The sequence below is a fragment of the Sodiomyces alcalophilus genome, assembly GCF_042370955.1.
Source record: "Sodiomyces alcalophilus JCM 7366 unplaced genomic scaffold ACRALscaffold_4, whole genome shotgun sequence".
NCBI lineage: Eukaryota > Fungi > Ascomycota > Sordariomycetes > Glomerellales > Plectosphaerellaceae > Sodiomyces > Sodiomyces alcalophilus.
Genome location: NW_027263535.1, coordinates 932,923 through 956,023, shown reverse-complemented (window position 1 = coordinate 956,023; position 23,101 = coordinate 932,923). Strand labels below are relative to the sequence as shown.

At 54.7% G+C, this 23,101-nt stretch overlaps 7 protein-coding genes across 7 annotated transcripts; 4 read left to right on the top strand and 3 right to left on the bottom strand.

Annotated features, from left to right (window-relative positions):
* Positions 1-953: 953 nt before the first annotated feature.
* ACRALDRAFT_1071172 (uncharacterized protein) lies at positions 954-2,653 on the bottom strand (the record flags this gene model as incomplete). Its single annotated transcript, XM_071017837.1, has 2 exons — positions 954-1,855; positions 1,912-2,653. The coding sequence occupies 2 exons, from the start codon at positions 2,651-2,653 to the stop codon at positions 954-956; spliced, it is 1,644 nt and encodes a 547-aa protein (XP_070874597.1).
* A 708-nt stretch (positions 2,654-3,361) lies between these two features.
* Positions 3,362-4,828, top strand: ACRALDRAFT_2019322 (uncharacterized protein; the record flags this gene model as incomplete). The annotated part of the gene is made up of 1 exon (XM_071019971.1): positions 3,362-4,828. One exon carries the CDS (start codon positions 3,362-3,364, stop codon positions 4,826-4,828), a length of 1,467 nt encoding a protein of 488 aa, XP_070874596.1.
* Positions 4,829-5,436: 608 nt separating this feature from the next.
* On the bottom strand, positions 5,437-7,463 carry ACRALDRAFT_2041905 (uncharacterized protein; the record flags this gene model as incomplete). The annotated part of the gene is made up of 4 exons (XM_071021200.1): positions 5,437-5,644; positions 5,708-6,098; positions 6,170-6,540; positions 6,610-7,463. The coding sequence occupies 4 exons, from the start codon at positions 7,461-7,463 to the stop codon at positions 5,437-5,439; spliced, it is 1,824 nt and encodes a 607-aa protein (XP_070874595.1).
* A 2,677-nt stretch (positions 7,464-10,140) lies between these two features.
* ACRALDRAFT_1082246 (uncharacterized protein) lies at positions 10,141-12,873 on the top strand. Its single transcript, XM_071019282.1, is given in 8 exon segments — positions 10,141-10,533; positions 10,693-10,958; positions 11,020-11,152; positions 11,270-11,662; positions 11,682-11,735; positions 11,811-11,906; positions 11,986-12,665; positions 12,735-12,873. The coding sequence occupies 8 exon segments, from the start codon at positions 10,326-10,328 to the stop codon at positions 12,762-12,764; spliced, it is 1,860 nt and encodes a 619-aa protein (XP_070874594.1). The 5' UTR covers positions 10,141-10,325; the 3' UTR covers positions 12,765-12,873.
* An 8-nt stretch (positions 12,874-12,881) lies between these two features.
* Positions 12,882-14,247, bottom strand: ACRALDRAFT_1082247 (uncharacterized protein). Its single transcript, XM_071019283.1, has 2 exons — positions 13,882-14,247; positions 12,882-13,797 (listed from the first exon to the last, which is right to left on the bottom strand). The coding sequence occupies exons 1-2, from the start codon at positions 14,153-14,155 to the stop codon at positions 12,956-12,958; spliced, it is 1,116 nt and encodes a 371-aa protein (XP_070874593.1). The 5' UTR covers positions 14,156-14,247; the 3' UTR covers positions 12,882-12,955.
* Positions 14,248-14,576: 329 nt separating this feature from the next.
* Positions 14,577-17,017, top strand: ACRALDRAFT_1051075 (uncharacterized protein). The gene is made up of 3 exons (XM_071015671.1): positions 14,577-15,099; positions 15,298-15,973; positions 16,052-17,017. Exons 1-3 carry the CDS (start codon positions 15,063-15,065, stop codon positions 16,308-16,310), a joined length of 972 nt encoding a protein of 323 aa, XP_070874592.1. The 5' UTR covers positions 14,577-15,062; the 3' UTR covers positions 16,311-17,017.
* Positions 17,018-19,049: 2,032 nt separating this feature from the next.
* On the top strand, positions 19,050-20,094 carry ACRALDRAFT_1064372 (uncharacterized protein). Its single transcript, XM_071016957.1, has one exon. The coding sequence runs from the start codon at positions 19,747-19,749 to the stop codon at positions 19,912-19,914; it is 168 nt and encodes a 55-aa protein (XP_070874591.1). The 5' UTR covers positions 19,050-19,746; the 3' UTR covers positions 19,915-20,094.
* The last annotated feature ends 3,007 nt before the right edge of the window (positions 20,095-23,101 follow it).

Below are 23,101 nucleotides of genomic sequence, written 5' to 3'. Positions count from 1 at the left end.
AAAATCGGCCTAACCGATTATATCTTAGTAGCCGCTATAAGCGCCACGACTAAAGTCGGTAAAGCCAAAAGTTTTATAATAGTAGCCTTTATCCTCGTAGCCGTAACCCTAATAATAATAGCTAGTATCTTCGTAATAACCAGCTTCTTCGATATCGCGACAGAACTCGTAATCGACGGATTAGCTAAAGGATTCCGATTAATATCGGCAGACGGCGATATAGGAGAAGGATAAGCGTCAAGAAGGGACACAAGAGATCAGAATTTCGATTATTTACTTAGAACAGGACGGGATATTTATTTAGCTTTTACTTTGCTTTAACATAAAAAACGATATATATAAGGAAATATAAAGGAGAGGAGTATAGTATAGTAATCGGGACGATTACTTTTACGGCGGAGGGCACTTATTACATATATCCACTAGCTTAGTCACACACACTCTCTTTAGTTAGCGGGACCTTTATAGATATTAGTCTATAGTCCTATAGAGCTCTATAAGCTTATACTTACACAATATATCTTCACTTCTCTGAATTCTCTTTATACACGTCTATAACACATAGATACGGGAAATCCGCATAGCACTTCTGCTCTATCTATTCTGAATTTTTCCTAAGCTTTTAAAGTACTTTTCGTAAAGTTATTTATATTTAAACTCAAGGTGTTTTTAACGCGGTCATGTTAGTATATTTAAAAAAGTGGGGCTTACTCGTCACTTATCCTGAGTCACTGTACATCGGCTCGACACTTATGTCAAGTTACTGTATATACTCCGTACTTATATGCCACAAACACTGTTGTGATGCATCCATCCCTTATATTCGTTATGAAAGACGGCGCAGACAGTAGAAGCGTATTTGGGTATCGTTCATTTGCTATCTAGAGGTATTGGCGTACGGAATGAGTTGGTGGCTCTTGCTTAACATCAAATAAATCGTTACACCGCCATGCTTATGCCTCTTTCGTCGGTTCGGGCGTTGATAGTCCCGACCGGTTGGAATGCCCCGTGCCCGGCCGACTGAGTGTCCTGCGTAACCTTTTCCCGCCCTTCGTTTCAAAGAGACTCTTCACTCTCCGTAGACGAGCCCACCTCTCCTTGTCCTTTGCATCCCGGGCTTTCTCGTCCTCTTCCTCGTCCCCATCGGCGAAGCTAACAAACGACGCGTCCAGCGACGCAACCCCCCTCCCGCCGGGCGTTGTCGGCGTGCTTGGCCGCCCTGGCGTGGACGGCTGCTGGTTCTCCCCATTGGGCGTCCCCTTGGCTGTCCCCGGTCGCGCCCGGCTTCTGGGTCGGTTGTCCAATGCGCCGCGAAGGTAGGCGTCGTTCTTGAGCACCTGGGTCAACACCTTCCAGGCCGGGAGGTGTCCCTCCGACGTCGACTTTGCGTTGCTCCATCGCTGCGTTTCGGGATTCTTCCAGGGACAAAAGAGCCGGTGTTCCTTTACGGGATCGAGGTGGTCCATCGGCGCCGGCACCAATATCTCGTTGCCCGGGCCCACTTCCTTGCTTTTGAACATCCATAATCCGAGTCTTCGCAGACAGGTATGACAAGAGGCCGAGTTGGGCACGGCGCCGATGCGCGGATTCGAGAGGCCTTCCCAGCCCATCATGGCCAGTGCGAGAGCTACCCTGTTGGGTGGCTTTGTCGCGGCCGTCTCTGGCGTCGGGGCTGGGTTGCTGAAGAAGTCTTCGGGCAGTTGGGTAAGAACGGTGTCAAGGCTAAAGTCGTCGGGCAGTCGGAGGTTAAACTCGTACGGCAGAAACGGTTCTCTCGCGCACAATGCGTCGTATCGTTCCCGCAATGCCTGGAGGCTGGCCCGGGCGTTGGTCAAAGAGAGTCGCAGTAACGAATCTGCTGGATTGTTAACAGTGCTGGACGGGCCAGCGGTATTGGATGACGAGACATACCATCACACCCGCGCCTCCTCCACAGGCAGTCCTCTTGATGAGCGCTCACGATCAACTCGGCGTACTTGTCTTTCAGAGCCTCCTCTACCTCGGGCGTAAGCTCATTGTACTGGGGGGAGAGGGAGGTTCGAGACGTGGGGGTCGTCGCACCAGCATCGGATGCCACCAGTACAGGCACATCTTTACCATCCACTTCTTTCTTATTGAGTTTGACGATCAATTCCTTCTTGCAGAGGGAGCACCGAACGCGTTCTTTTCCCTGGCAGACCCAGCCGCGCTTTGCCCACTCGAGCTCGCTGACTTTATCGGGCTTGGGCGTCCAGTCGGTGATCTCCTGAAAGGTGGCCAATCTCCTCAGGAGCTCGTTGCGATCGGTCGGGGCGTACTTGGGGGCCGGCTGCGTGGCGTCCCTCAGGCTCGTCGTACTCGGTGTCCACTTCTTCAAGACCACGTTGGAGACTCTCGTGGTGCCAGTGCCGCCCACGGACTTGATACTGTTGGTGGCGGCGGCGTTTTTCTCTGTTAAAGCCTGCAGACGGCGGCGCTTCGCGAGGATATCGTCGTCGATGGACATGCTGGAGGCGGCAGGCGAGCTGTTGGAAACTGGCGACGAGGTTGAAAGTCGAGGCGAGTCGAGAGCACTGATGAAAGGAGAGTCGTTGGGGTGGGAAGCTGATGGGGTGGTTGATCTGCTGCCGATCCCCTGGATGAGGGAGTTGAACTTTCGCTTGGTGGCATTCATTGTGACACGACTCTTTGGGACTTGAGGCGGTGTCGGATACTGGCCGGGGCGCAAAATTGGCGAGAAACTGGCGAAATGAAGGCAACCGGGGGGTTGCCCGGAAGGGATAATGCTGTGCAGCTAGGACTGCAGGGCTGACTAGTGCGCGCTTGTATGATAGGCGGTGAAGCAAGGACTGCAAAAGAGGAAGAATGAAATTAGATGTGTGGTAGAGCCGTAGAGGTGAGGAAGAAGGAAGAATTGGTGTGACGATGGTCGAGGAGGAATTATGAAGTACAATCAGAAACCAAACAAAGGATGTCGGCCTGAACGACGAGGATTCACTGCGTTGTACGGTAGCTAGGAACGGATTAGTCATACCCGTGCGATATCGATAAGCTTGGGCACCAGGACAGGGTTCTACGAAGTACCTAATCCAAGGTACCTCATGCACCTAGGTACCTAACTTTTAGGCAGGTACCTAGGTAGGTACCTACCTTCCATTTAGGTACCTAGCACCACAAGTTTTACTGATAACGCTGATAGGAAGCCAAAAAAAAAAAAAAAAAGTTTGGCACAAACACCAACACGCGACTTCCCGGTACTGGGTTGTGACCGAGACAAATATCAGGGCCACAAGCATTGCCCGCCCCTCAATTCTCCCATAGTGTGCTGAGACTTGCTTCTCGACACCTTCTCACGGCATACATATTCCAGTCGCCTGACTTCATGTCGAGTGGTCCACCAGGGTGGCTCTTCTCCAACAACTCGGCTCAACCTAGTACCGCACCTCGCCCAACCAAGTCGAGTCCTACTGATACCGCTGGCAACATGGCGAAGAAGGAGAAGACTTCCAAGAAGGCCAAGAAAGATGTGAAGGGGAAGGGCAAGGCGAAGGAGTCCAAGTCGGTCGCGTCGACGACTCCCGCCGCACCTCCTCCGCCCCAGCTCATGGACATGGTCGAGGACTTCCTTTCCGAGCATTCCTTCGCCAACTCCCTCGAGGCCTTCAAGAAGCAGCGTGCCCAGAAGGGCTGGACGGGGACCGACAAGAAGCGCCGCGAGAGCCTCGCCAACGTCTTTCAGGCCTGGGAGGCTTCCGTCGGCGCCGGCGGCAAAGCCAAGAAGAAGGGCGGCAGCGACGCGGGCTCGGATGAGAGCAGCGACGTCGACATGGCGGACGTCGAGACGCCGGGTTCTAGCTCGGAGAGCGACAGCGCTAGTGACAGCGACGACGAGCCGCCTGCCAAGATTGCTGTTGCTGCCTCCAGCCTGAAGCGCAAGGCGCCCCCTTCGGAAACCAGCAGCTCGTCCGACTCGAGCTCGTCCGACTCGGACTCCAGCTCGGAGGAGGAGCGACGCCCGAGGTCGAAGAAGCGGAAGACTGCCAAGGCTCGTCGCTCGCCTTCTTCCTCTTCTTCATCGTCGTCTTCGTCATCTTCGTCGTCGTCATCCTCGTCCTCGTCTTCATCCTCTTCGTCGGACAGTTCTTCATCTTCGTCTTCGGATAGCTCGTCCTCCTCGGATAGCTCTTCTTCCTCGGATAGCTCTTCGTCATCGGATAGCTCCTCGTCCTCAGATAGCTCGTCGTCTTCATCGGATAGCTCCTCCTCTTCAGACTCGTCCTCCGATTCGTCGTCCGATAGTGACAGCTCCGACTCGAGCTCGTCGTCGGACGCCTCCAAGGCTGCCAAGGTGCCCCTGCCCGAATCTGATTCCGATTCCGACTCCTCGTCCGACTCGAGCTCGTCCGACTCGGAGGACGACGCACCCAAGACCAAGTCAAAGAAGAAGAAGAGTGACGGTACCAAGACCAAGGCCGAACAAGCCGGGAGCAACTCCAGCTCGGCCTCTTCCGTCACGCTCGACACCAAGGCCTCGCCCGGCTTCCACGCCCCGCCCCTCCCTCCCGACCCAACCACCACCAAGCTGAACAACCGGCGTGGCGGCGACAAGTCGGAGAACAACGGCAAAAAGAACGTCCCCTTCTCCCGCATCCCGGACAACGTCCGCGTCGACCCGCGCTTCGCATCCAACGAATACGTATACAACACGTACAGCCAAAAGGCCCACGAAGACCTCATCGTCACCAAGGGCAAGGGATTCACCAAGGAAAAGAACAAGAAGAAGAAGGGCAGCTACCGCGGTGGCGCCATCGACATTAGTGGCCGCGGCGGCATCAAGTTTGACGACTGAGGGGTGGGGTCTCCTTGCTTTGTTTATCGAGTCCGTTTCCTTGCTTTTTATTACTTTTGCTTCGCCTTGTCATTGCAGCACAGCCGGTCGGCGTTTAGGAGGTTAGCCATCAGCAAACTTTTCCTGCCACCCCTAGGTATAGACGCATGGTTCTCGTTCCGCGCTTTCCTTCCGCTGGGCGCCACGCACGCCATTTGGCTCGAGGAAGACCAAAAAAACAGGGGCATTTGCTAGAGGCATACAGTCTCCCAAGTAGATTTTGGCATTGGGAGGCAAGATGAGACGTGGGTAGATGTTGCTATGGTTCGGTAGATTTCAGCAGATTTGGTTCGCCCTCGGACGTGCACATGTCGGATTTCGTCGATGTGCACTGACAGGTGGTTGTAAGAAAGAAATATATTCATGACAGTGCGTCCAACTCTTCGGCAGATGGTAAACGGATCTAGGTCGTCGGTCTTACGTGAACTGCAAGGACAATATGACAGGCGCATGGGTATACCGGCACCGTAAACAACCCCTGCCAACTCCGTTCCCGTCGTTACCTTCATACATGGCCAGCAGCAGCAGCCAGCCTCGAGTTCCAACCGAAAAACGCCTTCCAACAGCACTTACAAAACGCCTTCCTTCATGCCAAGCTCGATAACCTCATGTAAGAATCGATCCCAGCGCCTCTTCCACATCTCGTACACCATTTCCCGTTCCCTGTCATCCATGCAGGAGTGTTCAAGACTCCATTCGATGAGCTGCCGCCACCCGTGGAGGGACATGTCGCTCTTGCCGACGGTCACTTGATAAAAGTCATGGGATAATGTTGACCTACACCTTCGTTAGGAATCAATGACCGCCACCCTTTGGGCAAAGACGTAGGGAGCGCTTTACCTAAACATCGCGCCGTTATCCGAGCTCACAGTGCAGTGTACATTGTTGGCAAGCAAATCATACATGGCGTGGCCGCTCACGCGCGAGGTGAGGCCCAGAACCTCGTTGGAGATGGGACAGAGCTCGAGGCAGACGTTCTGCTTCTTCATCTGCTCCATGATATAAGGGTGGCGGGTGAGTGCGAAGCCGTGGCCGATGCGCCTCGCGTTGAGGAGCAGCGCGTCGAGGAGGTTGCCGTCCGCCTCGTCGCCCACGGCGAGCGTCTCGCCGCAGTGGAACAGGAACGGAATGTCGACGTTGGCCTCCCTGCACTTTTGTTGAAAGGCCAGGAGCTCGGGGACGAAGTCCTTCAGAGGCCGGCCCATGTCTTCTTCGCCTACCAGGTCGAAGCCTGTTTTGTTGTGTCAGTTGGCTGTCTTCATCAGGCACGGAAAGTAGCTTGTAGTTGGCTGGGACGCGTACCGGCAATCCACTCGGGCCATAGTTGCTTGAACTCGAGGCATTCGTCGAGCGCAAACTTGACTTTCGCGCTGTCGAATGACCGCGGGGTGCAGTAAATGACCTTGAGCCCGCCAAACTCGTGCGCGTGGTCTGCCATGAAGGCTTTGGTCTCTTCGATGATGATGGCCATGATGCCTCGGTTGCTAATCCGCTCGGTCCCGTCGTCGCTCCAGAGCTTGTTCGTCGACATGAAGTTGGGGCGGATCTCGGCGTATTGGATGTTGTCCCGGACAAAGTCCTCCAACAGACGCCTCGTGTAGGTTCGGTAGGCCGTGTCATAGTTGAACAGGCCCTTCATCATGCGAGTTCGGCCGTTGAGTTTTGCCCAGGCCCTATCATCTCACCATGGTCAGCTTTTATGACTCCCACCCGCCCACACAGAAGCACTTGGAAAATCTCACCCTTTAGCCGTCTGGCAGTGATGGTGCGCTTCTTCCTCGGTGAACATGAGCTTCTCGGCCAACCAGGTCTCCGGGTCGCCCCTTTGTTCCCTGGGAAAGGATTCGAGAAATGCATCGAACCTCATTTCCTGGCCGGGTTGGTAGTCCGGGTCAAACAGGTTCCCGCCGGGCGTCTGCCTCTCACGCTCGACACTCCGGATGGAGAACTGGATCTCGCACCGGTCAAAGGCGTGGACGTCGCTCTCGACGAGGGGCGTGTCGCTCCAGATGAACATGCGCTCCATGGACTTGGCCACGTCCAGCAATACGGCCGGCGGAAGGCACGAGTTGAAGTGGATGTGCAGGTGCGCACCCTTGGGGGCCAGCTGGGCCACTTGGAAGACTTTGGTCTTCTCGATCAGGTCGACGTTGGCGAGGAAGTGGTCGCCCGGGAAGCGGGGATGCGTCTGGCCATGCCAGCCCTCCCGCGGCTCGGCGGCGTCGTACACTTCGACCCTGTCGCGCAGTTTGAAGAGCGCGAAGACGTGGTTGGCCCGGCGCTCGAGGTCGGAGGCGGTGGCCTCCTTGTGGAAATCGAAGCCCATGGCCTTCTCCCTGAGGAGGAGCTGGCGTCGTTGGCGTTCATAGTCGTCGAGGTCGGAGAATTGTGTCGCGGCGCCCGTGAGTGCTGCATTAACAGAGTCGTCGAGGGGGATGCGCTGGAAGCCGGGGTCTAGCCCGGATCCGGGCTGCAGGCTGCCGGGCTGGTGGGGCCCATGGGCACGAGCGATACGCTCCCGTATGGCCTCGTCCCGGACTTGGATGATGGGGACAGTCGCCTCTGCGTCGTAGCTTTGTGAGTTGCTGCGGGTCATTCTGGTGTTTCCGCGACGGTGGGAGTGGACTTGGCGTTTCGGCCTTTTGGCACCGCAGGGAGCTCGAGGTTTTAGATGTGGAGGTGCTGTCTTTTCCATGGTACTCCGAGACGACATTGATTTGATTATGTGGTAGAGCAAGATGCTCTCAAAAATCCCACGATGAAGAACTGTTCAGACTTTGTCGGCAATGACGTGACAAAGAAGCGCGTGATATTGGTGGTCGGTACATCAGCGGCTGGGCAACAAAAACGCCGAGTTTGTCGGACCTTTATAGAGAAGGATGTTGACGCTGGCGGTGAATATATTCCTTCGAGGCCACGATCGATGTCAGGGTTGGGGCAGGTTCATACGGCGAAGTGGAAATAGGGAGACGGCTTGATAGTTTACTACACTATGCGACATATGACGGGAATGACTAGTGGAGGCGCAGACGAGACCACAAAGATGCTTGCATTGTGTCCCATTCTCGTGAGGTGCTCCGTTGGAAGTTTAGTTGGCCCGGAGTTCGGCCTGGCATTCAGCGGCTTAGCGGTCGCTGCCTACGAGTGTAATAACTGGTAGGGCTGAGCCAACCAGATACAGTAATGAGATAAAACTGTCGAGCAAATGTACTTACAACTCCACGCTAATAGGCAGGCGTAGGCAGGTACATTTGCTCGACATTTGTGTCGACTTGTTGTACCTACCAGAGCAGCCACAGGTCAGGAGGCTACCAATCGCTTTGCTCCCGCCGCTTACGTGACACGGCCACCGACAGATTATGTATCCCTCCAACTAGCAACAATCAGTTGTATAACGTCCAGAATGTTGTCTTGCGTTTGTTTGTCCCGTGTATTATGGTAACACAGTGCTTCCCTATTCGTACATGCTTTCTCTCTAGATGCTTTCTCATGATTTTTTGAACAGGACTCGTTAACGTGGAGCATAGAACGAGCTTGTACCTCCAACGTACATACGGTACGGTACCTTTCTCCCTCTGCGGGTCTGTGTGGCTTAGCGAGGCTCAGCCCACACCAGCCTTGATCTGGTCAAGCTCAATCGAATGCCATGCTATCTCCGATACATCTCCCGACCTCGCGATCATCCACTCCCTCTTCCTTCCCACGTTGCTTCCGTCTTTCCCCTGCAGCGCCAGATACAGTGTCGGTTCGCACTCCGTTTGGAGGTTGCTTTGTCGATGCAGTGCAAGAACGTGTTCAAACACCGGACTGGGACTACGTGATGTTTGTTTACTTTCTCACTTGCTCACCACCCGTGATGCCTGCGGCCATGACTGACGAAACGGGAGACGAAAGGAGAGCGACTTGCCGAACGGCTGCTGATTGACACACACACAAACACACACATACGTTGTACACAAAAAATGTCGCAACCATGGTTGTACGCCTGGGTAATCCGGCTCTTTAGCTAATGCCTTCTTGGCAGAATGCTACGCCGCTGTCAGCATCTCCTCTCCAGCCCTGTGCTGACTGTCTTTACATTTTTCCGCCTATCCGGGTCGTCCATCGTTTCTACCATGTGCATGTGGTTTTCATGCGGCGAACACCCGTCTCCATTTCGCTCAAAAGGCGCTTTCCCCAGGCCGACATGACTGGGAGATTCCTGTCATCAAACGCCTTTACACTGGATATCTTCTCAAGTGAGACTCATCACTTAATGTTGAGCTTCCCCTGGACCAGAAGGCGGGAGAGAGACGCGCGTGGAAATAACGAGTAGGACTCTGAGGGTGGCATGCGTGCCAACGATACCAGTTCGACCGACTTCCAAGTATATCCCAGGTGTCCCAACTGGGACGTCGCCAACTACATCAAGTAGGTAGACGTCGGGGTGACTCCTCCTCTTTGGGAGTGATACCCGTTTCCATCGGATCCTGAAGGTGGCCGTCGGTAATGGGACCTGCAGAATCATAGCACACACTTCAAACGAACCATGCATTTATCCTAAAGGACCAGATGTGCCCTTGCAGGTAGCCTTTCCCCATGGCAACTAGATGACGCCTGGCATCAACGCACTGGGACATCAACGCACTGGCAGACTCACTCGATCTACCCATTCGGACAACTTGTTGCCGTGCAAGTCGCCACGCATAACCCAACCCACGGCATACATGTCGTGGTATGGCCATATCACCACAAGGCCGATGATAGCTGGAAAACGCCAGTCAAACAGCACGGCAATCAAGAGAATCTAGTTCATACAGTGTTGTATTGTCCAAGTGCCATGTCGGACCATGCGCCAATGCCTCACATAAGGAACCCCACGTCGATAATGCCATTCTTTGAATTCACCCGCTTCCTGGGGTTGGTCCAGCGCAACGGGAGCCCCTCTCCAGGTCACATCACGGAATCGGGTCCCCGAACATCCTTTTCGGCACATGCCACACCAGCCCACAAGCTTCGTAGCTTATAGTTGGTCCCGTCTCCACTCGCCCCGGCACTGGAGGCGGTAGCGGCCGCATGCGAGACCGCTCAAGCCCCTCTGCCTTGTGCGGTTAATATATGCTCCCGCTTACTATTCCCCGGGCCGACTGGGGTACGGATACAACGTACAGCCAGAGGCTGCATGTCACATTCACGATTGTCACCTTCGCCTCGCATGGACCCGTAGAAAAAGAAAGGGCGCGAAAGAGGCCGAGAGGTGCTCCTTGGTCCCGAGTTCCTTAGTCCTCGATGTTGGAGCCCTGGCCTGCACGGCACCATGACCAGCAGCTGGGGGCTTGTAGTCACAAGCGGATATATATAATACAGCCGATGTCCTGCTCCCCTCTCTGCCGCCGGAAGGCCTCTCTTCCCCTCACGCCTCGTTATCCCATCCATCTGGAATCGCTCGCACTTTGCACGGGTTCCATCTCTTTTGAACATGGCCAAATCTCGTTCTCTGCTCGCCGCGCTCGGCGGGCTGGCCATGGGCGCCGCCGGCGTCCAAGCCATGTCCATCCCTCGATCCATTTCCCACTCCAAGATCCTACGCCAAGTCGAGGACGTCCAGGACGAATACGACTACGTCATCGTCGGAGGAGGCACGGCCGGCTTGACTGTCGCCGACAGGCTCACTGAGAGCGGCGAGTGTAAGAGACCATAAACTCGAAACATCATGCGAAGAAAAAACTAATAGCAATGCCCTCAAGACACCGTTCTCGTCATCGAACGAGGACTTTTTGGTTAGTTTGCCTTTTGTTCTTCTCACCTCCTACGACTAGAGGACTTGTGCTGAACGACATTGCCAGGCAATGACACCTCGGTTAACACCGTCTCCGGTGGTATTTCCGCCTTTGCCAACTCGTCCTTGACCTTCAACTTCCCCTCCGTACCGCAGGTGAACCTGGGGAACCAAACCACCGGCGTCGTCGGCGGCGTCATGCTCGGCGGCTCGTCCGGCGTCAACGGCATGCAGGTCCACCGGCCCCAGAAGGCCGACATTGACCGCTGGGGCTCGTACTTCGGCCCCTGCTCGGAGTGGAACTGGGACAACCTCCTGCCCTACTTCCGCAAGGTGCGTCCATGTGTCCAGCCATGCAGCATGACCCGACGGGCTCACTGACTCCTGACTTTAGTCGTGGCGGTTGAACCCCCCTACGCCAGAGATGGTGGAGCAGTTCAACATCAAATACGATGCGAGCTACTGGGGCGGCCCGGACGATGGTGGTATTCACGCGTCGTTCCCTACCTTCCATTGGCCGTTCCTGCGTACGTTTATATCTTCTTCTTTTCTTCTTCCCTCCTTTTTTTTTTTTCTTTTTTTTTTCTTTTTCAGTCCCAAGGCCCATTCCAAAGCCCCGTTGCTCACATGCTAACCCGTCACAGGCGCCCAGATGGACGCATTCGCCGACATTGATGGCGTCGACTTTCCCGTGGACTCCGGAGCCGGCGACCCCGGCGCCTTCTGGTACCCATCTTCGTTCGAACCCACCGAGGTGCGTCGCTCGTTCGCCATGCCAGAGTACTGGGCCGGCAAGGGCAACGCCCGGGACAACTACGAGACCATCCTGGGCCACAGGGTCGTCCGCGTCCTTTTCGAGGACGAGGAAGCCGTGGGTGTCGAGTACGTGGATTCCGGCTCCAGGGACACCTCCGAGGCCAAGACCGTCCGCGCTCGCAAGGAAGTCATCGTCGCCGCCGGTACCATCCACACGCCGCAGATCCTGCAGGCCAGCGGCATCGGGCCCCGGCCTGTCCTCGAGAGGGCCGGGCATCGACGTCCTGGTCGATCTTCCAGGTGTCGGAGCCAACTTCCAGGACCACCCCCTGGGCGCCCAGGCTTTGTTCTACTGTAAGTGGACTGGGGTTTACTTAGGGGGCATGCTTTTTGAGCCTCGAGACTGACGGTGTATGTTCTTGAACCTAGTTACCAACTGGAACTTCTCGCCCAACCCGAGCGATCTGCAGACCAATGCCACCTTCAGGGCGCTGGCAGAGGCCGAGTTCGCCGCTAACCGCACAGGTAATACACATTCATCGTATCGAGCATATGAGAAAACCGGTCTGAGCTGACATTGGGCCCTCTCTCTCCCCTTCCCTAGGCCCATTGACGATCGCGGCTGGCAACGCCATGGCTTTCCTGCCTTTCCCCGTCGTCTCCCCTGAAAGGTTCGAGGCCATCGCTGCGGCATACGAAGCCCAAGACCCGGCCGCCTACCTCCACGAAGGAGCCGATGAGACCGTAGTGGCGGGCTACCAGGCGCAGAAGACCCGGCTGGCCAAAGCGCTGCGGTCCATGGACTCGGCCAACTACAACCTGTTCGTCCGGGGCACCCAAATGGAAGGCTCGGTGGTGTACCTGCACCCTCTGTCGCGGGGCACCATCGAGCTCAACGCGACGGACCCCTACTTCGGAACCCCCGTGGTCGACTACCGCGTGCTCAGCAACCCGGCCGACGTGGACATCCAAGTCGAGTTCATCCGGTTCACGCGGCGCTACTTTACCGAGACGAGCCTGGCGCAGTACGGGCCCATCGAGTTTGTGCCCGGCCCGGGCGTGACGAGCGACGAAGCCCTCGCCCAGGCGGTCCGTTCCCAGGTCAGCCCGACCACGTTCCACCCCGTCGGCACGGCGGCCATGATGCCGCGCGAGCTGGGCGGCGTCGTCAACCAGAAGCTGCTGGTGTACGGCGTCGGGAAGCTCAGTGTCGTCGATGCCAGTGTCCAGCCCGAGCTGCCTGGCGCGTACACCCAGGGGCCCGTCTATGCTGTGGCCGAGAAGGTGAGTCGTTTACCAGCTAGCATCTGTCGTGAAAAGACCTTGGGTACTGACGTTTTCTGTGTGTGCTAGGCCGCCGACCTTATCAAGGAGCGAGCTTGATTGGGAATAGCTGAACGCCCGAAATTGATGAGTGATTGGGGTGGAGAGAAGTTTTGTAGTGGTGCAAAATGGGGAGAGACCTAGGGTGAATAGGGGGACTTATTGGCCGTTTATATGCGAAATGAATAAAAATCGCCGATATTGCCCTTAATTGCAGTAATTGCCCCGTATTTAGCACGGCGGGCCAGCGATTAGTCTTTCATCTGCCTGACGTTCAGGTTGACTCTCTTGCTTGCCATCCAACCCTTCCATGCCTCGTATCGGCCATCCTCTCCGGCGGGCCAGTCGCGCAGGAATTCAGGACAGGTCCCTTTGAGAACCTTGGGGACGCCGTGCCAGGCAAAACGGGCGTCTTTGGTCATGTAGATGGCGTCTCCCGAGCGAAGCCGAAGTAGTAGGTAGGGTTTTCGCTTCCCATTACCGTCGTCTCCTCTCCCGTGCTTCTCGGCGTCGTCCTTCTCAGACTCCTTGTCCTCCGAAGCGGAGGCGACAAAGGGTTTGTTAGGAGCAATCATGAAGAGGCCGTCGCAGCCGAGACTGAGGCTGATGAGGCCCTTGGACGACTCTTCGCTGACGTCGCGGTGCATCATCATGGTGTCGCCCGGGTTGTAAAAATTGACAATGGCGGCCTCGGCACGGGTCTCCGGGAAGAGAGACTCGAGGAAGCGGGCGAGGTCGGGCGGGAAAGCGGGTGGTTCTTCGCCCGGGTAGACGCGGTTGGTCCAGTCGTATTGGCCTCCTAGGGTGACCCAGTGGAGGCGCCTGTCGAGGACCTGCTTCACGGATAGGGGCTTGTGGACGGAAGGATCCTTGGGGTTGAAGCGCGGGGTTGCGTCGGGAGGGTAGGAGAAGAAGGAGAGATCCTGTTCATCGGCGGCCATGTCGGATTCCTGTGCCAGTTGGCGGTAGGGCAGTTCATAGTGGAGGTGCATATTAGTCTGGTGGTGCGGGATGCTGAGATCACGATGGACCAAGAGCGATAGCAGAGACTCTTGCACTGGCGGAGGGATGAGGTCGGGCACGATCAGGAGGCCTTGCGGTCCGTTGTGTAAACGTTAGCTTGAGTGGAAAGATGAGTTTTTAACATAGTAGGTGAGAGTAAACAGAGGAGACGCACCTGGTAATAAGGGATGGTATAAAATAGGAGTATCCTGTATGCACAAAGGGTCGAGTGGTTCCTTGTGGATATGGGAAAAGGCATCGGTCATTTGCTTGGCGGTTATTGTCCCAGCAACACGATATTCTTCCCTCTGGGCTTCTGATCTGGGATCATCGATGTCCGGGTGGTTTAGCAAGTCTTTATGTTCAGCCTTTGAATAGGATTTCCAAGTGGCTCTCAGGTCGTCCGACGGCTGCTCATGTGCGTCGTAATGGGTGATGTCTGTGGTCATGACGAGCAGCAGTTATTGTATAATCTATACGATAGAGTAGGAGGTGTGGTCGAATCTTTAGGATTGGATTCTTGGAGGTGGTGAAATTCTCGGTCGTCGAGGGGTTGAGTGAAAGTGAAGTCTTGTGATCCAAGGTACGTATCGTATCGCCAAAGGGAAAACTACGGACCCCTCATTGTGGCTAATGCCAAAACATGTGGCTTGTTTTCAGCCACACCCACAGCGCGACCCCAAACGCGACTTGTACCAATGGGGCGTTGCCGGTACACGTCAGGTACGGGTTGGCTCACAACACGTCTAGTGTACTTCGTAATTAGTGTATTGTTTTTGTTTCGTAAAAAAGAAAAAAAGTTCCCCCGCATCCGCTGTATAAACAGGTTAATTAGTAAACAGTAATAGCAACAGCAACAACAACACACGACAAGAAGCCTGGCCGTCCAACCAGACCTTGGACCACAAAACCTCGTTGGCCTTGAAACGTCGACCCTCTGACACCTTCCTTGAGCTTGTTTGACTTCTATCGACCTGGCCCCGACTTTACCAGACCCGACATCGATCCTCCCATCCCACCTCTACTAACCCCACAGCAGCCCGATTCCCATTCTCGACAACTTTTCGGTGGCATTTCTCGACCTCATGGACTCCCTCTTGTGAACGAATCTCCCTTTTTCCTCTTTTCGATCTGGAGCAGTCTCACTTTCCTTCGCTGGGTCCCGCCGCTTCTTTGTCCCTCGTTTCCCGTCGACCGACCCCCGTCGTCTCCATCGCTAGGAGCCATTCTGACCAACCTCGGTCGTCACATCAACACATACACTCTTTCCTTTTCTCGCAACGTGGGACGCTGTCCATAACTGCACGCTCGCCATCCTTTCACTTTATAATCCGATAAACCATCTCCGTCGTTACCATGGAAAACTACCAGAAGATCGAAAAAATCGGCGAAGGTATGTCGGCGAATGCCACGGCCCAATCGTTGGGTTGTACTCGTCCACAATATACATCACTTCCCACATCCCCCTCGGTCCAATACCTCATCCGTTTGCCCATCCAACCCTTGAAAGATTCTTTACAGCATGCTTAATGCCCCTCAACTTCATCCTCGCCTTTCAAGACCGCTGCTAACCTCTGTTCAATTCTCTCAGGTACCTATGGTGTCGTATACAAGGCCCGCGATCTTTCCAATGGCGGCCGCATAGTAGCGCTCAAGAAGATCCGCCTGGAAGCCGAAGATGAGGGCGTCCCGTCCACGGCCATCCGAGAAATCTCCCTCCTCAAGGAGATGCGCGACCCCAACATTGTCCGCCTCCTCAACATTGTCCATGCCGACGGCCACAAACTCTACCTCGTCTTCGAGTACCTCGACCTCGACCTTAAGAAATACATGGAGGCCCTCCCCGTGAAGGACGGCGGCCGCGGCAAACCCCTCCCGGACGGCGCTTCCGATGTCCATGCCCGCCTCGGCCTCAGCCCGGCCGTCATCCAAAAGTTCATGTGGCAGCTCTGCGACGGCATCCGCTACTGCCACTCCCACCGCATCCTCCACCGCGACCTCAAGCCCCAGAACCTCCTCATCGACAAGGAGGGCAACCTCAAGCTCGCGGATTTCGGTCTCGCCCGCGCCTTCGGCGTCCCCCTGCGGACCTACACCCACGAGGTTGTCACCCTGTGGTACCGCGCGCCAGAGATCCTGCTCGGCGGTCGTCAGTACTCGACCGGCGTTGACATGTGGTCGGTTGGCTGCATCTTCGCAGAGATGTGCACCCGCAAGCCCCTCTTCCCAGGCGATTCGGAGATTGACGAGATTTTCAAAATCTTCCGGTACGTCCTCTTTTTTTTTTTTTTTTCTGGTCTTCTCCTCTACGTGCACTCGTAAACAGGCCCGCTAACTTGTACAAGCACACTGGGAACCCCGACTGACGAGGTCTGGCATGGCGTCACCTCGTATCCCGACTTTAAAAGCTCTTTCCCCAAATGGGTTCGTGACGAGAGCCAGCCTCTCTGCTCGAATCTGGACGACGTCGGTCTTGCGCTACTGGAGCTGATGCTCATCTACGACCCTGCCGAGCGCATCTCTGCCAAGCAGTCTTGCAACCACCCGTACTTCGAGACCTATCCCGGCGCCCACCATAATACTCGGTCCAACGGGTATCGTTAAGACGAACGCAGCGGGACGGAGGACGTGCTTGTGACATTCTTAATGCTACTATGGCCTAAGGAGTTTATTTATTATTTATTTTTTTCTTCTTGGGGCCCGGACGACGTTGGCGCCCGTCTTCCACTCCCCACGCGGCGACAATAGCATGCGTTTTTCTTTTTTCTTTTCTTCTTTCACCGCTGGCTTTTCAGGATACCCTGGACCTTACTTGCTCTCCACTTGTTATCCATTCACCGGTTCCCCGTTTGGAGCTTACGATCACACCTACATCTGACAGACGGGTTCATACGCCCGCCGAAGTAACGTCACTCGGGACGCCTTAATGACGTGAGTATTCGGGATGTCAGCACATGCTTACGGTAGTGGTCATGTCCTTCCCATCACCCATGAAATGGAAGCTCGTCCGGATGGTGGCCGGCCGCCCGGAGGTAGATGAGGGAAAGGCCGTCAATGTGTATAATGGGGAATACTTATGCAGAAGCTAAGTTGGTCTCTGTGACTTGGCTGCGCAGTAGGCCTCACTTGACGTCCTTCACACCCAACTGAGGAGGTTTGCTAGCTTTATTTTGGTCCTTCCTTTTTGTTCTTTTGTTCTTGTCATACTTGTAGCGGATAGATGATACACACAAACGACGGCCATGGCAAGATTAGGACATACTGCTAATGATAGTGAAAAGACAAGGTAAAAACGAAACAACGAAATGACACTACTTGGTCCTTCGTCATGGTGACTACTACTGATAGCGATGTGGCGACTGGGTTTGCACCATCCTCTGGGGAGCCTCTTGACGACGCCAAGCCTACCTCATCCGTCCCTGACCCAAGGACTCGGTGCTGAGCACGGCAGGCTGTGTGGCGGCCACATGGCAACGGCAAGCTCCATCGCCATCCACACCGGTGGCGGCCGTCCTACGGAGACGCTAGATTCCATAAAGTGGTTCCCCCCGCGGTGACGGGCCCATGAAGATCTAGTCCCCTCTGTGTAGGCAGCGGTAGGCTTTCGATCTTTCGTCTCTGGTCGCACGTTGGGCTAAGCCAAAAACGGACAAAGGCAACCCCGTGTGCTCTCGACCTCATCGATGGGTGGAGCGGGGAGAGGATGGGCCCGGTTCGATCACGCGACGTGGCCGACGGTAGTCGATCTGGACCCGGCTTTCTGGTAAACTTGTTCTTTTCCCGCATGATCGTCGAAGAAGAGCATACAGGTAGGGAGGGGAAGATGGGACTACCCGGTGCGAGACATGGCATACAGAGTAGTGTACAAATAGCATCTATCGTATGCTTTACGAAAACGGAGGGAGGAAAGGGAAGAAGGGGGGTTCAATCCCCACTGCCTTGTGTTTGTCCGTTTGGTTTCCTCCTTGCCTAAGCTGACCACCGATGGTTCTTAGACCGCCTTTCCTCTGCGCTTTGTTCGCATCGTCCCTCTTGGCTCGTCTTTATGTGGCCGTTTTCGTCGTCGGCAGTTGTGTCTCGGATTTTTTCAACTCGCGCTACGAGCTGTCGTGCCATACTATCGGGTCCGGGTGCGTACTAGATGAGGTCTGACTAGGAGAGGAGCGAGCGGAAGGAGTTTGCGCCATGTCCTATCGGGGTCTTACACGCGACCCGTTGGACAAAGGTCGGAACTCGGAAGAAGTCGAGGGGGCTTGGATGGTGGTGAGGATGTAGAGGGGCCGAGTAGATCGAGACATCGGAGCAATCATTCTCATGGGCGCCTTCATTGTCATCCTCGACTGACATGACATGGTAATAAGGTCTACTGCTTCTCTTGTCTGGTACCCTGGCCTAGTATGCAGTCCATATTCCATCTGGCCTCTCTCATCACGAAGACGCAACTCGCTTATTCCTCACAAAGGTGGCTTCGCATTGTCAGGCTCGCATTGTCAGGCTCGCATTGTCGATATCAAGAACGAAACCACCATATGGCACATGGAAAGATGTACAGATTATCCGATACCGTGGATGCTACTTGACAGATGAAACAGCGTGACTTTTCCTCGATCCCCCATCTCCAATGCCCAGACCAGCTACTGCCGCTGCAAACGGCAAAGCCGTTCTTTACTCTCCGTTAGGCTTGCCTCGCTTAACGTCTGTCTTGACCCCAGAAAGCGGAATGCTAAGTAGAATGACAGGACGAGGTGGCTTTTGGGAATGCTTCTGGAATAGCCAGGTCCAAGGCAAAAGAACGGGAAGACGTTCTAGTGTCTACGCCGAGCCGCCGACCAATACCCAACTCCTGGGGCCCCGGGTCCTTCTCGGAGGGCGGAGAGACGGACTGGTTGGAGTCGAGGCTAGTGGCCCAGAGGTTTGGCTCTTAGCTGAGCAAGTGTCCCGGGGTCTCCGGATCCGGTGGACGTGACGGACACATGCCCGATGCCGACAGTAGCTGGTCCATACGATTACTTTTACTTTTGTTCTTATTTCGGGTCTCTTGCCTATCTAGGAATACCTAGTCTCAAATCGGGTGTTCTCTTAGCTAGAGGCCCGGCATAGAAGGCTGGAGGTCATCCCGGAGGGGTTATATTGGGGCCATTACGTTGTACACTACACTGTATAGTTGCTCGTTGCCGGCTAGCACTTCGCTCGGCATTGGATCAGGAGATCTTATTTCGGCGTAGTTCAACACTCTAATTCGAGCGGCGATCCGGGGAAGACCAGCTCGTCCGACGGCTGTCTCGATTAGCGGCCGAGGATCCTGACCTCTTCTCACCACCCCATGCGCATTTCGGTTTCACCCACTTTTCTTTGCGCGTTTCTCGCATCTGTCCTTCGACGTCCCAGGCGCGCGTGTTGTTGTTATCATTCGAGCCTGAAACGAATTATTTTGACGCCGTATATAGTGGTTACAGTGCTGCTGTTATTTTAGGACAAAGGGGGTTCAAAGAGATGATACGGAAGACTGCGAACTGGATCGATCGGAGAGAAAGCTGGAAAAAAAATCGTTGGCTGATGGATCATTACGCTGTAACATCATACATCTGACTGGGCGCTTGGCGATGTTGCGCTTCGTGAAACGCCCAGGCGCGCTTCCAAGTGCCTGGTCGTCCAATTGAAGCCAACCAACACCGGCATTTGCGTGTTAGCCGCCATCCTCCTCTGCTTGGATGTAACGAAGCGAATTCGGCAACAGTCCTTTCGTCTTATCATTTGATATTCCAATGCGAAGCGAAATTAGGACATCTGGGGAATATAGGAGCGGTGATTGTACGCCAGTGGCGGGGGGTGATATTCAACCAAGGCGATGCAGCCCAAGGGCCCAGTAGGCGACCGAACCTGTTTCATACGACTTTCGCGATAGAACATTGGTAAGCCGGGGCATGGCAATGCCGCAGCGAACTCATTCGATGGCAAGGGAGTTTGTATGCGTCGCGCGCTTGATTAGTTTTCCTTGGACGACACCCTGAACCACCATTGTGTATCCGTACGTACGGAAATGGCATCCTCTCCGGGACGATCCTCCCCTCCGACACCGCCTATCCCAATTGAGACCCCCGAGCGTCACATCCATTTGGCTGGACCGCTGACTTGGTCTGTCGGACTGCCGAATGCAGTCGGGTATACGTCCGAGTCGATGGATGGCCAGATGATCAGAATGGATTAGCGCGGGCGATCTGGCTCCGGCATTGAGATGCATTGAGATGCATCGGGACGATGGACAGCGGCGAAGCCCGTGAAATAAATGTGTTGCCATTAGGGCTGAAGCTTGTCTTGGATGGAGATGATATTTGCCCCCATCTTGCCTACTTCGTTGTCGCAGGCTAGAGATGAAAGAAGTGTGGACTTGACGATAAGTTACCTCGAGTCGAAATAGGACACGTCGAGCTTGAGTGAACCGCATGAGAAACCACGTGACCTCCTTCTCACAAGCCGAGGCCTCCGTTGCTCATTGTGGGCCGATAATTTGCTGAGTCACTGGATGTTTACTAATGCTGCCCTTATCTCAGCTGTGCTAGGGGTGCCACAGGCCACAGACGAGCAAACGTGGCGCAGGAGGGGGTTCATTTTCCCTTCTGTTCAGTGAATGTGGCAATACACACTCCGTACGCGCAACCAGGTGTCGTATTGGTGCAAGTATACGTAGTTACGATATGACCAAGTTTCGTTTGATCGTCCGCTACGCCGCCGAATATTTGTGGTTGTTTTCGCCGTCCTTCCTTAATCGTGCCACGTATAAAAAAGTACGTACCCGGTATCCAATCTCAAGACATCGCTTCCACGCGTCCCCGTGCCTTGGGTCCACATGGTCTTTGTCCAATGAAATACTTCAGCTACGCACAACGTACACTTCTCCAGCTCACCAGCCACCATTGACAAACCCTTTTCTCAGCCACATGGCCAATATTCGTGGTACGACCTAGTCAACCGTTTCGACAAGTCTCCTTCGTCTTGATTCTTCCTCGTTCATTGGCCTGACGCCTTTCAGATGCATCGTCCCGTGTGGCCCGGTAGACTTTTTTTTCGGCACACTCGTGTTGCCTGGGAGTATCGATTTGTGGGGTCTACGCTGTGAAGGATTGTTCATGTGTGGCACCATACGAAGTAGGCTTGCCAGGAGGTCTCTTGAACAGGCGGCCATTCATTCTCATGGCGGGTAACCAGGCTTCAACGTATCCGCGGCCTCCGTGGACTATTGCGTGTCGCAATTCGCAAGGTTCTTGACTCACTACTAGTGTTGTTAGGAGGTGGAGATTGGACACGGGTTGTCTTATAACGTACGTGTCCAGTGCAAAACGGGGGACGTTGAAGTGCTGCGTATATCCCTCGCCACCTATACGAGGAAAAGCGGGTTCCGGTTTACAGTGTACTGCAGTGTGTATCGAGTAAAAATGCGGACAAGACGCTGCCCCGGAACGTTAGATGGGACTACTGCGGTAGGGCGTAGTGTAGTGTACATGAGCCGTGTCTCACAGTCTCCCTCTGAAGGCCATGAGGTGACGGCTGCGCGGGGAACACATTTCTTCTTTCTGGTCGCTACCTGTTGTGCGCTTCAGGGGTATATGCAGCTTGTACAGGCACATTGTCCAGGCGACATTGTCACTTTTGAATCCTTGATCGCATTTCCCCTAACCGTGATAGTGATATGATATCGCGACCAAGTCGGAACCGTTGGACTGGGCGGCATAAAAGCCGGTATGCTTACCGCCCCTGATAAGGACACGAAGTAGGTCGAGCCGTGGAAACACCATCACCAACGCCCGTCTATGTACCAAGTAGTTTTCAGTGCCAGAGTATGGCGGGACGTTTAGTGAGCGCGACAACGTGGTCATGGTCAAAATATCCCCGCATTCCTTGTCATGGCGGGGTTAGCGCAACGATCATCCGAGTCCACCATCGACTAGGACGCCAGGTACGCAACGCCAAGGTAAGAAATGGAAGTAAAGGTAAAATGGCGTATCAAAAGACGACAATAGTTTGATACTGGGCACGCGAGGAATGGAGGGGTCAGGAACAGGTTGAGGGAGGCGACAACCCCGCTCCAGAGGCATTCAGAATGGGCAAGAAACGAGTCGACGCGGTCTGGCACTGAAACCACTGTGAAGAGATCGCCCTCGGCATGATCGTAAAGTCGTCATCGCGGGGTTCGAATGCGCAGGATCGGTCCAGCATGTAAGACCACAGCGCCTGTGACGGTCAAAGAACCAGGATTCTGTTCCGAGACCGATGACTTGGTGCCGGCGCGGGGCCAGGTCGGCGGTGTCGGGGGGCCGGGAGGCCAGTGAACACGGAAGTGCTCGGTCCCGTAGAGAAACAGAAACAATGAGAACAGCGCCCAAATGAAAGGAAAATACAGGGTACAGTGCGAGATGGTATTGATACGGTCGATGGGTCAATGGTTACAGTTTGTACATGGCGTGAGGCAACCCAAGGTTGGTTTGATAGAGCGCAAAGAAACAACAAACATCCCTCACCTTGTACGGCCGGTCGCGGTAACGGCCCAGTGTCACCAATACGCCCAGTTTCATTTGCGCTTTTTATATATAGATTTTTTTTAGAGGCATGGCAGCGGGAGCACCGTGTTGTACGCCACCGATGCAACGCAAAAGATTCGACAAAGCTTGAGCGGGGTGGGTTTCATTGGACAGGGCGTCATCGTACTGTGGAGGTTCGGTGGACCTGGATCTGAGGTTCGGCCCTTGGATGCACTATTCGCTGGCAGTCAGCCCACAGACAGCTCACTCGGCGCAAAGCCAATGGCATTTCATTCGTTTCAGGGCTGTATGGGTGTACTCTCCTTCTTTCTCCCGGGATGCTTCTGCCCGAGAAAAGAAAAAAAAATGATACGGACGATGATGTGGTCGAATGGTAGGAAAACGCACCTGTACCTGTGCCTGGCCTGTTGACCTCTCCACTTGGCCAAACGCCCCCTTTTCCTCTCTCCCTTTGCGAATCCAAAGTCGCGTGGTGTCCTCTCTGAGAGCCAGCAACCACTGGCTGATATGCATCGGCCAGGTGGAGTGGCAGTCGGGCCCGTGACCTCGTCAGACTCGACAGCTCAAAATGGCTCTCCGTTCCCCCAAGTGGAGGAGGTTGGGCTGAAGGTTAGACTATTGGGTGGAAGGGGGGTAGAGGAAAGGGAAAAAGAAATATGTCGAGCAACGCATGTTCAACTGTTCCAGTGGTTCCAAGATATCTTGGATATCTTTGAGACATGGCAAGTCGCGAATGAGGCAGGAAAACCCGTTCATCATTCTGCTCTTGCCCGGTTTGCACGCTTTCCAACCACCCCCTCCCTCCCGATTGTCATGTCACCGGATACCCGTGATACATGCCAGGTACATACGATACAG